General features: G+C 43.5%; 2 protein-coding genes across 2 annotated transcripts in view; one reads left to right on the forward strand and one right to left on the reverse strand.

The window, feature by feature from the left end:
- Positions 1-3,150, reverse strand: part of HOMER1 (homer scaffold protein 1) — an 85,606-nt gene extending 82,456 nt beyond the window's left edge. Inside the window, exon 1 of the mRNA XM_081088799.1 lies at positions 1,964-3,150. Coding sequence (XP_080944925.1) covers positions 1,964-1,968 — 5 coding nt within the window. The 5' untranslated portion in view covers positions 1,969-3,150. The remainder of the gene's footprint in view (positions 1-1,963) is intronic.
- A 58-nt stretch (positions 3,151-3,208) lies between these two features.
- TENT2 (terminal nucleotidyltransferase 2) overlaps positions 3,209-12,774 on the forward strand; it is a 95,972-nt gene continuing 86,406 nt past the window's right edge. The window contains exon 1 of the mRNA XM_081088803.1: positions 3,209-3,302. The gene's annotated coding sequence lies outside the window, so the exon portion shown is untranslated. The remainder of the gene's footprint in view (positions 3,303-12,774) is intronic.

The following is a 12,774-nucleotide window of genomic DNA, read 5'->3' on the forward strand; positions in this document are numbered from 1 at the left end:
CTCTGCTTAAGTAAGTGTATTAGTAAGAAAGAGTAATAGACCCAAATATAGACTTTCAGAAAAATAATGACATAAATATTCCTTTTCCTCTCCAGTCCACCTTTAAGATTTTATTAAGAAAAAGACAAATAAGTTCATAAACAAATTTAATTACACTGAAGTATCTAAAGTGTATGCTATGTGTGGGGGCTTATTTTCACATATTAAACACTAGTCCCCTTAGTATTAAGTTCATACCAACCTTCCCTTGGTAAAATGAAGAGCATTGATGCAGATTTAATGACTTTCTCCCATGATGCTACTACTCCACCATCTATTCTAGAGAGAATGCAGTCTTCAACATGAAAAAATGCCCCTTGATTATTTTTTCCTCTCACATGTTTTAAACAGAAAAGTGTAGAATATCAAGAGAAGCCATATTTCCAAGGTTTTAAGTAGTATTTTTCAGTATTTCCTCTTATTAAAATTGGTGCAATTCATCCAAAACATTTTTCAAATGTCATTATTTACATACTTAAAAATTGCTTAGAGAAAACAATCTCTCCATCTGAAAGATTTACTTTAAGAAACCAACTAGTAATCATCAAAACAGAAAGGAAAAAAAATTCACTTTCATAGACTACACATTTTTTAAAAACTCATCGAAGATCTTCATTTTACAGATTAGAAAACAGTTCATACAGGTTAAGTAATTTGCCTCAGATCACAAAGCACTAGAAATAGAATGAGGTATTTTAATTGCTCTAAATCATGCAAGTTAAATATGTTCTCATCCACTGTCATTTAAATTTTAAAATTATCACTCTTTCTCATTAATTCCTGAAGAAGGACTCCTACAATATATGTTCTACATTTTCAAACTTGTTCAAGTTAATACACTTCAAATTCTAACTCCAACAAAAAAGGTAGTATCTAAGAACTTTCCTCCAAAAGTTTCAAGAAAGTAAGTTTAGGTGTGCACATCCCTAAAATGTCACAATGAATTTCAAAGTATATCCTTTTGATTGCTGTCCCCTGAGTACATTTTAGATGTTTGTTCAACCACCACACACACAAAAAAAGAGAGGGAGAAAATTCTAGAAGTTTCTCTTTGACAAACAGCATCAACAATCTGTGAATGAAATGCTTAGATCATTATTCCATTAATATTTAATGGGTTTCTGGCTTAAATTAGGAAATCACTAGCATTTTATCAATTTACTGCATGAAGAGTTAATAAAAGGTTGGAAAATGCACTCTCAGTTGACTTTGGATCTGAAAGAAGGTGATCTGACATTGTCAACACAAACTGAAGACTTGAGCTTAAAAGCAAACAACAGAAGAAATGAACAAGTTCCTTCAATAAAAAGCTCTTTTCTATTCAAGCTCTGATTTCTTACCAAGTGCATTGGCACCGTGGAGACCCCATCAGTAAGGCTTTCGGATTTTCATTTCAATGCTCCAATAAATCAATTCTGTACATTCTAACTTTGGGTACTCAAGGGCAAAGCAGAGGGCAGTGTGGGTAACAATTTACATTGGATCATTTTCAAGGACTGTAGTCTAACCACTCATTACAATTGTTTCTTTGTGCAACTGATTATTCTCAAAGTACTGGGAGAATGCAGTACCGTACTTCCCTGAAAGATAACGGCAACAAAACCCAAGACATGATTTTGATTACAAACTGATGTGGCAGTTTGACCAGTAAAGTGCAGTGTATGTTGTCTTAAATATTATTAACGTATGTTTCTTAATTATGACCTCAGGTGTCACTGTACAAAGAAACAAAAAAATCTTGTTAAAAGGTTCACACACCTATATTTTTAAAGTATGGCCAGTTTAGCAAGGTGGCAAATTTGTTTGAAAACATGAAACACAGACAATCGCCACCATAGCTCAATCACACACACACTCACACACACACACACACACACACACACACACACACGTTCAAAGCTGTGTTAAACACAAAAATCCTTACCCCATTTTGCCCAATGAAAACTTGCTCTGAAGTTTCTGCTCTTAGGCTACGGAATAACTTCCAGAGGAATTTCTCCTTCTGCTATTTCGCAGTTGCTTTTCCACCCCCGAGGTCCTTTTCTGGAGGTATTTCAGTAATGCTGACAATTCAATTAGTTCCCTTGTATAAAATGATTTCTCTCTCAGAAATACCAAAACGTTCACACAGAGGTGGCATTTGCTTATTAGAGTTAAAATGCTGCGCGGAGGAGACAGCGGTCAACTCTATTCCACAAAATGAGTCTACGTGTTGGAAAACGCAGAATCCAGCTTCACAGAGTCCTAGGAAAAATGACTTGGGTGGTCATTTCGCTCAGGTCCTCCGCCACTCTCGGAGAGGCAGGTAACTCGGTCTTTTCGGTGCTACTAAGGCTGCGGGTTCAAATTTCTCCACCACCCCAGGTCCCGGGGGGTGGAGCGTGCAACCCAATGCGACGTGCACTTTATAGAGAGCCCTACGAGAAAATAAAAATCCTAAAAGCAGCAATGCCACTGCTTCCCTGCACTCACATTAGAAAAAGGCTATATAGAAAAATCTCCTCGAGGTGCAACCCGGCAGCTCGCGACGTGCACAACACTCCACATTGGAGTCTGTCTTTATATATTTTTTTCTCCCTCCTAAGACTCGGAGCCGAGAAGAGGCGGGGAGGAGGCAGAGAAGGCTGGGCAGGATCGATTCATTCTCCCGAGAATAAACGGAGCCATTTCCAGGCGGGCAGCAGGCTGGGGGCGCAGTGGGTGCCGGAGAGCAGGGGGAGGGGGCCGATCCCACCTCCCTCAGCCCCTTCCCGCCCCCCGCCGCCGAGCACAATGGAGCCCGGCTTCCGCCCGGCCCTTCATTCGCGGCTGCCCACTCTGCCCTCCTCTCCCGAGCACAGCAGGTCCGAGGCTCCCGTCGGCGGAGAATGAATGAATCAGAGAGCCTAGCCCTAGCCCCACGCCGCCCAGGTACCCGGCCGCCAGCGCCAGGGCGGGCCGAGCGGTGGTGGACTGAGCTGAAGGGTCCACGGGCGCCCGCCCGAGTCCAGGCGGGCGGCTAATTCCGCGTCGGGGGGCGGGGAGCGGGACTCGAAGCCGCCGGAGAGCCGCGGCTCCAGCGCCCCCACCCCTGCTCCCAGCCTCTCACGCTCCGCTCCGCCGCCACGCGTCGCTCCGTCCGCGGCCCCGCCGCCTCCGCACACTCCCAGCACCGCCGGCCTCCAGCGCCCGCTCAGCAGGCAGCGCCGACCCGGGCGGCCCTGGAGCCGCCGCCGCCTCCGCCTTCACCGGACGCTCGCCGAGCGGAGGGCGCCCCTTCCCAGGTCAGCGCCGCCGCGTGAGCCCAGCGCGGTGGCAGAGCTGGCTGCGGCGGGGGGAGCGGGCAGCTGGGCGGGGAGAACGGGGGCCAGAGCGGTCCCTCCCCCTGCTCGCGGGGGGAGGCCGGCGGCTGCCGCGGCGGACGCCGGGGTTGGGGCGCTGACACGTCCCGAGGGCCCGGCGGGGTCCGGCGTGCCGCGGGAGGAGGCTGCAGCCGTGAGGGCGGCGGGGAGGCTGGCGGCACCTAGCCGGCCCGCGTGGGGAGCTAGTCCGGTCAGCGAGTCCGTCAGTCCGTCCGTCTGTCCTTCCTTCCCCCCTCCCCTAGCGGTCGGCGGCGGGCGGGCCGTGCGCCCTGCTCCAGCGCTGGCTCCTGGCCCCGCTCCCGGCTTCCACAGCCCCTTTCTCTGCACCCCACACCGGGTGCTCGCGCCCTGTCTCCATCCTCCCCGCAGGAGGACCTTTAAATAGCAACGTCAGCGCGCTCTTCTCCGCACACACGTCACCCGCCGCTTACGTCACCGGTGTGCGGGGGATGATGTCACGCGGCCGGAAGTACTGCTAAATTAGGGAAGAAGCAGGGGAGGAGGATTCCACCAGCTCCTCTGTGCCCACCTGTTCTCGCTTTTCCTTAAAGGCCAAAGCACAGGAGACAGCCCGAGAGGAGCTTGGAGGGGGAAGAGGCAGAGATTTCCTTTGGCACACAGGTGCCAAAAGCGAGTGACTCATTCATGGCAACAGTGCCAGTGCCGAAGTGTCAAGCGGGTGCTATCGTGTCTCCCACTCGCACCTCCATTGCCACTGCATCCCCGGGCTTCTCTAGTCCCAACTAGCACGGATATGTGGGAGGAAAACCTGATCACTAGTGATAGATTATTTCTAACAATACTTAGAAAAAAATCACCTTAATTTTCAAGACTTAATGCTATTCTGGACATAGGAGACTTAAAAACAATTTTTCCCCGCTTAGTGGTTATCTGAATCACGAATGAATAAAGAGCAGAGCCATAAACAAATGTTATAATGCAATAAAGGATAGTAATTAATAGGGAAGAAGGCCATCAAATAATCTAAGTGTTTTTATTTGCAAAAGAGCAAAGTTTTGGCACAGGATAATGAGTCAATCTTAGATAATTACCGTCATAGACATAGCAAATGCCAGTATACGCTCTCAACTCTGCTTTATCAAGAATATGAGTTCCAGTCTATGGAAATTAAAAATAAGAAAGACCACCAAACCCCCCTTTAAAAAAATTAACACACGCACATTTCAATTATGTTTGTCTTTCTTAGTTTGGGCCATGTGATAACAAAACCTCTTAAATATGTGGTTTTTCATTTCCTATATGGCAAGGGGAATAGCCATTTTTAGGTTTACTAGCTGTGTATGTGCATAATAAATCATATTATGAATGCTTTTCAAATAGCAAATTACTGCAAGTTATAAAATGTCCTTATTATTTTGATAGTTTATTAGATAGACTTAAATAATGAACTTTGATTTGATTTAATGTGATAGTCATGACCCAGAAATAGAATTACTAGATAATACCAAAGGCCATTGCTATTTCAGAGTTAGTCTATACATTCAGTGACCACATTTTCCAAACCAAACCCCAGGCACATCATTTGACAATAGAAAAAATATTTGAAATCTGAAGTGACCTGGAAAATCCAGGACATAGGATTACCAACCTATAAAGTGGTTGTTAGGAGAGCTATAAATGGATATCAATGCAGTTTAAATAAAAGAAGTTAAAACTCTGCAAAATTTATACTATGTGTAGCTTTTTAAAAAATGTTTTTAATGTTAAACTACTAGCATAATTCCTAATTAAGGAATATTGGTTCTACAGCTTTCTGTATTTACATTTTCTTGGTCAATTTAGGAGCCTGTCATTAAAGGACACCAGCCAAAATAGGACCAATTTGTAACTAAATCAGGCTTCCTGGTTATCCTCACATATAAAATCAAGCAATTTAATATTTTAATTGCTTACAATTTGAAATATTAAAAGTAATTTTAGAATTATAACAGGTTAATAAAAAACAAACCCCTGACTGACAACTATCATATTAATAGAAACTTGTACTAATTTATCTTTCAAATAAATTGAGTTTCTTACATATGTATAAAATATTAAAACTGCCTGGCCAGCGTTGCTCAGTGGCTGGGTGTTGACCTGTTGAACCAGGATTCCCAGCCGTGGCACATGCCCGGATTGTGGGCTCTATCCTTAGTAAGGGGCATGCAGGAGGCAGCTGATCAATGATTCTCTCTCATCATTGATGTTTCTATCTCTCTCCCTCTCCCTTCTCTCTGAAATCATTAAAAATATATTTATAGCCCTAGAGGAACCCTATCCCAATGGAGATGGCTTCTTCCAAGAAGACAATGCTCCATGCCACAGTGCTCGTATTGTGCAGGAGTGGTTTCAAGAACATGAGGGAGACTTTACCTTGCTTAGGTGGCCCCCACAATCACCAGATCTCAATCCAATTGAGCATTTGTGGGATGAAGTTAAAAGAGCCATCAGCCATCAAATCTCACAGAACTGGACAGTGCTATTCCACAGGCATGGTGTCAGATTCCTCGCATCACCTTTCAAAATCTTGTGGAGTCAATGCCAAGAAGAAATCGCCGCAGTATTGAAGGCGAAAGGTGGCCCAATGAAGTACTGATGGGGTGGTCATAATAATCTGGCCACTCAATGTATATATATTTATAAAGCAATAGGACTGTCAGTCTTCAAATATTGTCATCTGTTGGCTATTGCAAATTGAAATACAAATTGTTATTTACTAAAATTTCTCTACAAATTATTTCCTATCTGAACGAAATTACTTTTCTCTCTTTCCTGCTCTTTCTGTCCAAGCTTACTGTGTCATTATTAACACTTCATTCTACTCTTTTGTCATGACTTCTTTGGGTTATAATCTTAGTCCCCCTCATCTTTACCCAAATGTGAAAACAGCGAGTCATCTGCCTCCCTGCCTTTAGAATGCTGACTCTTCCCTAGAGTTTCTACTTTTCAGAGCTACATGATCGCTTCTCAACTGCTCTTTTGTCAGCTGAAAACAGAGCAACATTTTTCCTATGTAAATCTAATGGTGCATTGTGATATAATTACTCAAAGTTTATGTGATTGCTTAACTTCAGCTTCTGCTTTTACTTTAGAAAATTCTGCCAGTAATTGCTCTTTTTTTCCCTAGCTTGTGTAGTATGTCAGGGAATCTATACATTCATGTACCCAAAGGAATAAGTAAGACATTTGATATTTCATGGAATATCTGCTCAGACATAAAATAATAAAGTAAATGCCCTTTCCTTCCCACCCCTCTTGAAACAATTCTAATACAATTTTAAGAGAAGTCAGAGAACCATTCTATGGTTTTCCAACGAAAAGTAAATATCTTTTCTCCTGATGTAACCCAAGTGCTAGCCATGAATTTCTAACCCTGATTACTTTGTATGTTTTTTAAAATAATGAGCTTCATATCTCACTAATAAAAGAGAAACATGCAAATTGGTGTCACTCCGCTACACCCACCAGCCAATCAGGATGGGTATGCAAATTAACCCAACAAAGATGGCAGTTAATTTGCATATGCAGTCTCGGAGCCAAGACTGAAGGCTCCGGCCTGAGGGAAGACTGAAGACTGAAGATGACTGAAGACTGAAGAGACTTGGCTTCTCTGCTGTGGCCAGAGTGAAGGCCTGGGTCCTGGGTGCCGGAGGAAAACCAGTGCCAGCAGCCAGGGGAAGGAAGGCCTATTGCACGAATCTCTTTGTGCAATGGGCCTCTAGTATATATATAATTTTTTTTACTGGAAAAGGCAGAAGGTACTTTGGTAGACTTGCAAATTTTTAACAGTTCCTGTTTCCCACTACACTCTGAAAATTTATGGAGAGGCTTCTGAATACCCTCTGATTTTAGAATCTGTGGGTGGAGGCATCTGTTTTAGTTACAGAGTTTACTTTCATGCCCTTAATAGGAGATGGTAATAGTCAATGGGTGTTCATAGACTGGTCATGAGATACATCTTTCTCAATGAAAAGATCTAGGAGACAGAAAAAATTTGTTGGAAAGAGAGTTAAAGCCAGATTTAATTTTAATTGCTTGTATTAGATAACAGCAACTCCCTTTCAAATTCCCTCTTTTTAATGACCAAAATACAACCTTTTTCAAATAAAGTCTTAGTTAGAAATAAAAGTTATCTCTGCATACAATAGAAATCTCAAGATTCCTAGTTTATGCCACATAGTTATGAAGGAACTAAGTATAACAGCAAAACCTAAAAGTAAAAAGAATGAAAGAGTTGTAGGGAAACAGAATTTATCCAGTTGATTCTCCAAAGTCAGCCCACCTCCTCTACAATATAGCAGATATTGGGTGCCAGTAAGACATGTTTGGCCTGTTCAAAACCATCTTTTACTATTACAATAATGTTCTAAACAGAAATAGAGTAGTTAATAGTCTCAAGGGTGGAGTGTGTTTGGCATCTCTAAGGTAATGACTTGAGGACAGTTTTTACTCTTCAGTGTGTCTCCACTATTTTACCAGTGGGTTGGATTATGGTGGAGGGAGGGAAGTTAGAAAATTATTCTAAAGAAAAATGATATAGAGTGATGGGAAATAATCTTATAGAACTATCTTTTGCTCTGATTTTTGTTGTAAATTCATTATTTGTTTTCTAAAAATGGTTAAACAGATACAAATATAATCCCAGACTTATGAACAAGCATATCGGAAAGTCTAAATTGGTGCTGTGAGAAGATCATTATACTATATATGTAAAATTTTAAATGTTCAGAAAAGATGGGGATATGGTGCCTTTGAGAAAAGTGTCTGGTTTGACTGCAGGTTGTGTGTTTGGTTGGTTGGTTGTTCTAAACAACAATTACAGAGAACAGGCTGAAGAAATATGCAGATCTGCAAAGAGCTACAGTAGAGAACGTGGAGCATAGCTTGTTCTACACCTGTGTAGTTACTTAGAATGGAATGCTGTGGAAGCTGATTGCCATGGTAACCAATAATCTTTTTCCTGAATGGGGGAACAGGGCAACCATGAGGAAACTGTTTTAAATGAGCTACGCTGTTTTGTGATTCTTTTGGTGCCAGTTAGGTCACCACCCTAGGTATTAAGGACAGCCATGCTTATGAAAGGAAGTTGCCTTCTTATCAAAGAGAAAAGGCTGGGGCAAAAACGTGGGGCTATTTCAAAGAGAGAGAGAGGGGTTTAAGATGGCAACATAATTGGTAGAAACTGTTCACATGGTTAAAGTGGGCAGACACAATACCTGGAAACCATGCTAAATGTTCTCCCCAACATAAGAGGTCAGAATAAATAAAGATTGCTAACATTTGGGAGTTTCAGCCAAGATAGTTCATAAGTTATTTATGAGGCTTTTATTTCTTTTAATCTGGTTCTAAATAATAATTTCTCTAAAAATAAAAATGGCAGTGGTAAATAAATCTTTAGTCAATATCCATTTCATTATTTTAATAATGAATTGCAGCCCTGGTTGGTGTGGTTCAGTGGTTGGAGCATTGGCCCATGCACTGAAAGGTCACAGGTTCGATCCCCAACCCTGTCGGGGCTCGAGTGAGAGGCAACTGATTGATATGTCTCTCACAAGTCTGAAGGAAGTTGGTCCTACAGTTGGTTTGGATGGTCCAAGGTGTCACTAGGGTCCAAGCTCTTTCCAGCCTTTTACTTAACCATCTTCAAGTGTTGTCTTTTTAAACAATCCTATATAATAAAAGGCTAATATGCAAATAGACCAAATGGCAAAACAACTGAACAACTGGTCACTATGACGTGCGCTGACCACCAGGGGGTGTGCGCGGAATATAGCGGGCATTGGCTGTGGCAGGATGGTGGAGCAGGTGAGTGGGGGCGCCAGACCAAGGTGGGGCGCCGGTCGCTGTCATTGGGGAGAGCCTCTGGTGGTTACTGAAAATTCTTTGCTCCCGCACGCCACAGTCCCGCCTGGCGCTTGCACCTGCTGCTGGTGCTGGCCCTGCTTGCACCCACTACTGGCTCTGGAGCAATAGCTAGTACCCACTGCCAGCACCCAGCACCGGCCCCGATTGCTTGGCGCTGTCAGCAGGTGCAAAAGGCAGCTGCCAGCCTCAATCGCCCCTCAGGGCTTCTTCACCTCCCTCTGCTCCTGAGGGGAGATCAGGGCCGGCAGCCGCCTCTTGTACCCACTGCCAGGACGGACCCGCTCACACCCGCTGCCGGTGCCAGAGCCACCGCTCGGCACTCACTGCTGGCGCCAGCCCCAATTGTTCCATGCATTCAGCGGGAGGGGCAGGGTAGGGGTGCAGAGGATGGGCGGAGACCTGCCCCTTTGCCTACCACAGCCTCACGGCCCACAGTTCCTTTCAAGGTGCATGAATTCTTGCACTGAGCCCCTAGTGTTTTTATAATTCACTTGGACAAATGATGGTTCATCCCTTGAGTCTACATATTGTGTCTGAATGAAATTAGAGCTCTCACAGTCAGGAAAAGAAGGCAATGGCTATTGGATAAGCAAACCACTTATTTGCCACAGGAACCAAAGCCATGCTGGTATTTCTATTGCTCTTCAAACAGGATAAGACTGTTTCAAATACTGGGCCTTTGCCACCTGTAACACATGTGCCCAAGATCTTCACACTCCTCATTATTCAGTTGTATGCTCAGATTGCATCTCTTGGGAGAGACTTCTTGAACATTTTTGTTTTATTTTTTAAATCTTTATTGTTGAAAGTATTACATATGTCCTCTTCCCCCCTCCCCCCCCCCCGCCCTTGACCTCTTCTAGCCTGCCCCTGCCTCCTGCCTCAGGCCTTCACCACCCTATTGTCTAAGTCCACAGGTTATGCATATATGCATTCAAGTTCTTTGGTTGATCTCTTTCCACTCACCCACCCTCCCTGCCTTCCCTCTGAAGTTCAACAGTTTATTCCATGCTTCTATGTCTCTGGATCTATTTTGTTCATCAGTTTGTTTTGTTCATTAGATTCCACATATGAGTGAGATCATGTGATACTTGTCTTTCTCTGACTGGCTTATTTCCCTGCTTAGCATAATACTCTCTGTGTCCATCCATGCTGTTGCAAATGGTAAGAGTTCTTTCTCTTTTACATGCAGTATTCCATTGTATAAATGTACCACAGCTTTTCTATCCACTCATTTGCTGATAAGCACTTGGGCTATTTCCAAATCTTAGCTATTGTAAAAGCACGCTGTTATGAACATAGAGGTGCATATATTCTTTCTAACTGGTGTTTCTGATTTCTTGGGATATAGTCATAGAAGTGGTCAAATGGGAGTTCCATTTTTAATTTTTTGAGAAAACTCCGTATTGTTTTCCATAATGGCTGCGCCAGTCTTCATCCCTACCAGCAGTGTACTAGGGTTCCCTTTTCTCCACATCCTCCCCAACACTTGTAGTTTATTAATTTGCTGATGGTAGCCATTCTGACAGGTGTGAGGTGATACCTCATTGTTGTTTTGATGTGCATCTCTTAGATGATTATAAAATATCTGGAAGATATTCATAGCCACTCACTCTCAGACCTATATCAATAGAATTGGCTGCATTGACAATCACTGGCTTAGCTCTTCCTCACTATATCTACTGAAGCAGAAACTAGCTGTATGAGCAGTTATTGGGGGTGATGTAGAAAAGATGCTTGTTGCCCAGCTGGTTTGGCTCAGTGGTTGAGTGTCGACCCATGGTTCGGTTCCCCATCAGGGCACATGCCTGGGGTGTGGGCTCCATCCCATCAGGGAGCGTGCAGGAGGTAGACGATCAATGTTTCTCATCATTGATAGTTTTATCTCTCTCCCCCTCTTCCTTCCTCTCTGAAGTCAATAAAAATATATTTTAAAAAAACAGACAAACAAAACAGCCTAATCTTTTAAAAAATTCAGACAGCTTATTACATAGATAGCAAAAGCGAAAACAGCAAAGGTGCCAGCTGCCCCTGTGCCTTGTCCCACAGGACAACACAAAAACAAAAGAGGCTGGATGACAAGTGCAACATGAGTAGTGGAATATCCTGTTGCTGCAGGCAGATTCCATGTTGCAGCTAGTAGTTTTACAGCCTGCAGTTGTATGGAGGGGCGGGGGGGGGGGGGGGTGTTGTATAGTAAAGAACATGGCTGGCCTTTGTTTCTGGTTCCTGGGAATTAGCCTCTAAATCCTTGAAATTTCCCAAGAGATAGAAGTATCTTTGTTATTCATGGTGGGCACCTGAGTTCATGCTATTAAGAAAACTCAGAATGGGGGCCATGTCAAAAAGATGAACTATGTAATTAGAGGATTGAGGCTTTGATCCAAGTGATATCAGCCCAACCTCTGGGGAGGAGAGAGGGACTAGAGATTGAATTCAATCATCTCACCAATGATTCAATCATTCATGCCTCCATGAAGAAATCCCAGTGAACACTCTGGACACAGAGGCTCAGATGGGCTTCCTGGTCGGTAATCATACATTGATGAATCGAGGGTTACATGTCCTGAGGACTTGGAAGCTTCACATGGGAAGGACATGGGTCCTCCTGACCCCGAAGGACATGAGATTGTCTAAGAACTTGCCCTAGATGCCTCTTCAGTTGGCTAGTCCTGATTTGTATTCTTTATTAAAAAAACAAAAACAAACTATAATCATAAGTATGGTGCTTTCCTGAGTTCTGTGAGCTGTTCTAGCGAATTATCAAACTTGAAAGGGTAGTGGGAACTCCTGAATTTGTAGCTAGTTGGTCAGAAATATGGTTGTCCTGGAAACCCTGAGCCAGTGGCTGGCGTCTGAAGTTAGGGCAGTCTTGTAGGGAGTGTGCCCTTCACCTGTGAAACCTGATCTAACTTCAGGGAGTTAACATCAGAACTGCGTTAGAGAAGGGAAGGCAGAAAACCTCAGACCTCCTCAGAACCTAGGAGAGGATGAGGAATTGTCTCAGGATACCCTCCTGGAAAGATATGGAGACAGTGAGAAATGGCCTTGAAGTAGTTTCTTACAAGCTGCCCCTGGTTTCATGTTCCAAGAGGATCACAAGACATTTGCTAAACTTAGATCAGCTGCACTTAAGCTTTGCATCAAAAAGGGTCTGAAAATATGTTTACCAAAATGCTGGCAGTAGTTATTCCTGAGTCACGTAATCAGAGGACTTTGGGCCTTCGTCTCGATGCCTTTCTTCTTTATACTTTATAGATTCAATTTAGGGAGTAGTGAAGTGTGGGCTCCAGGGAAATCCTGCCTGGGTTTGGATCTCAAGTCTGTCGTTTAGTAGCTACGTGTTCTTGATACTGATCCATTAACTTGTCCTCCTAGTTCATGGGTTCAGTCAGCTCCAGGTCCTCTGAGGTGTGTGTTCTCCCCCTTTACCTTCTTCATTTACAAGAATGTCATGTGGAGCTGTCATTTCCTTTCCTAAAATGAAGATATAATATGTCCATGGCAAGGCCCTAATTCATCATCTTTG

The sequence above is a fragment of the Myotis nattereri genome (genome assembly GCF_964212035.1).
Source record: "Myotis nattereri genome assembly, chromosome: 4".
Classification (NCBI taxonomy): domain Eukaryota; kingdom Metazoa; phylum Chordata; class Mammalia; order Chiroptera; family Vespertilionidae; genus Myotis; species Myotis nattereri.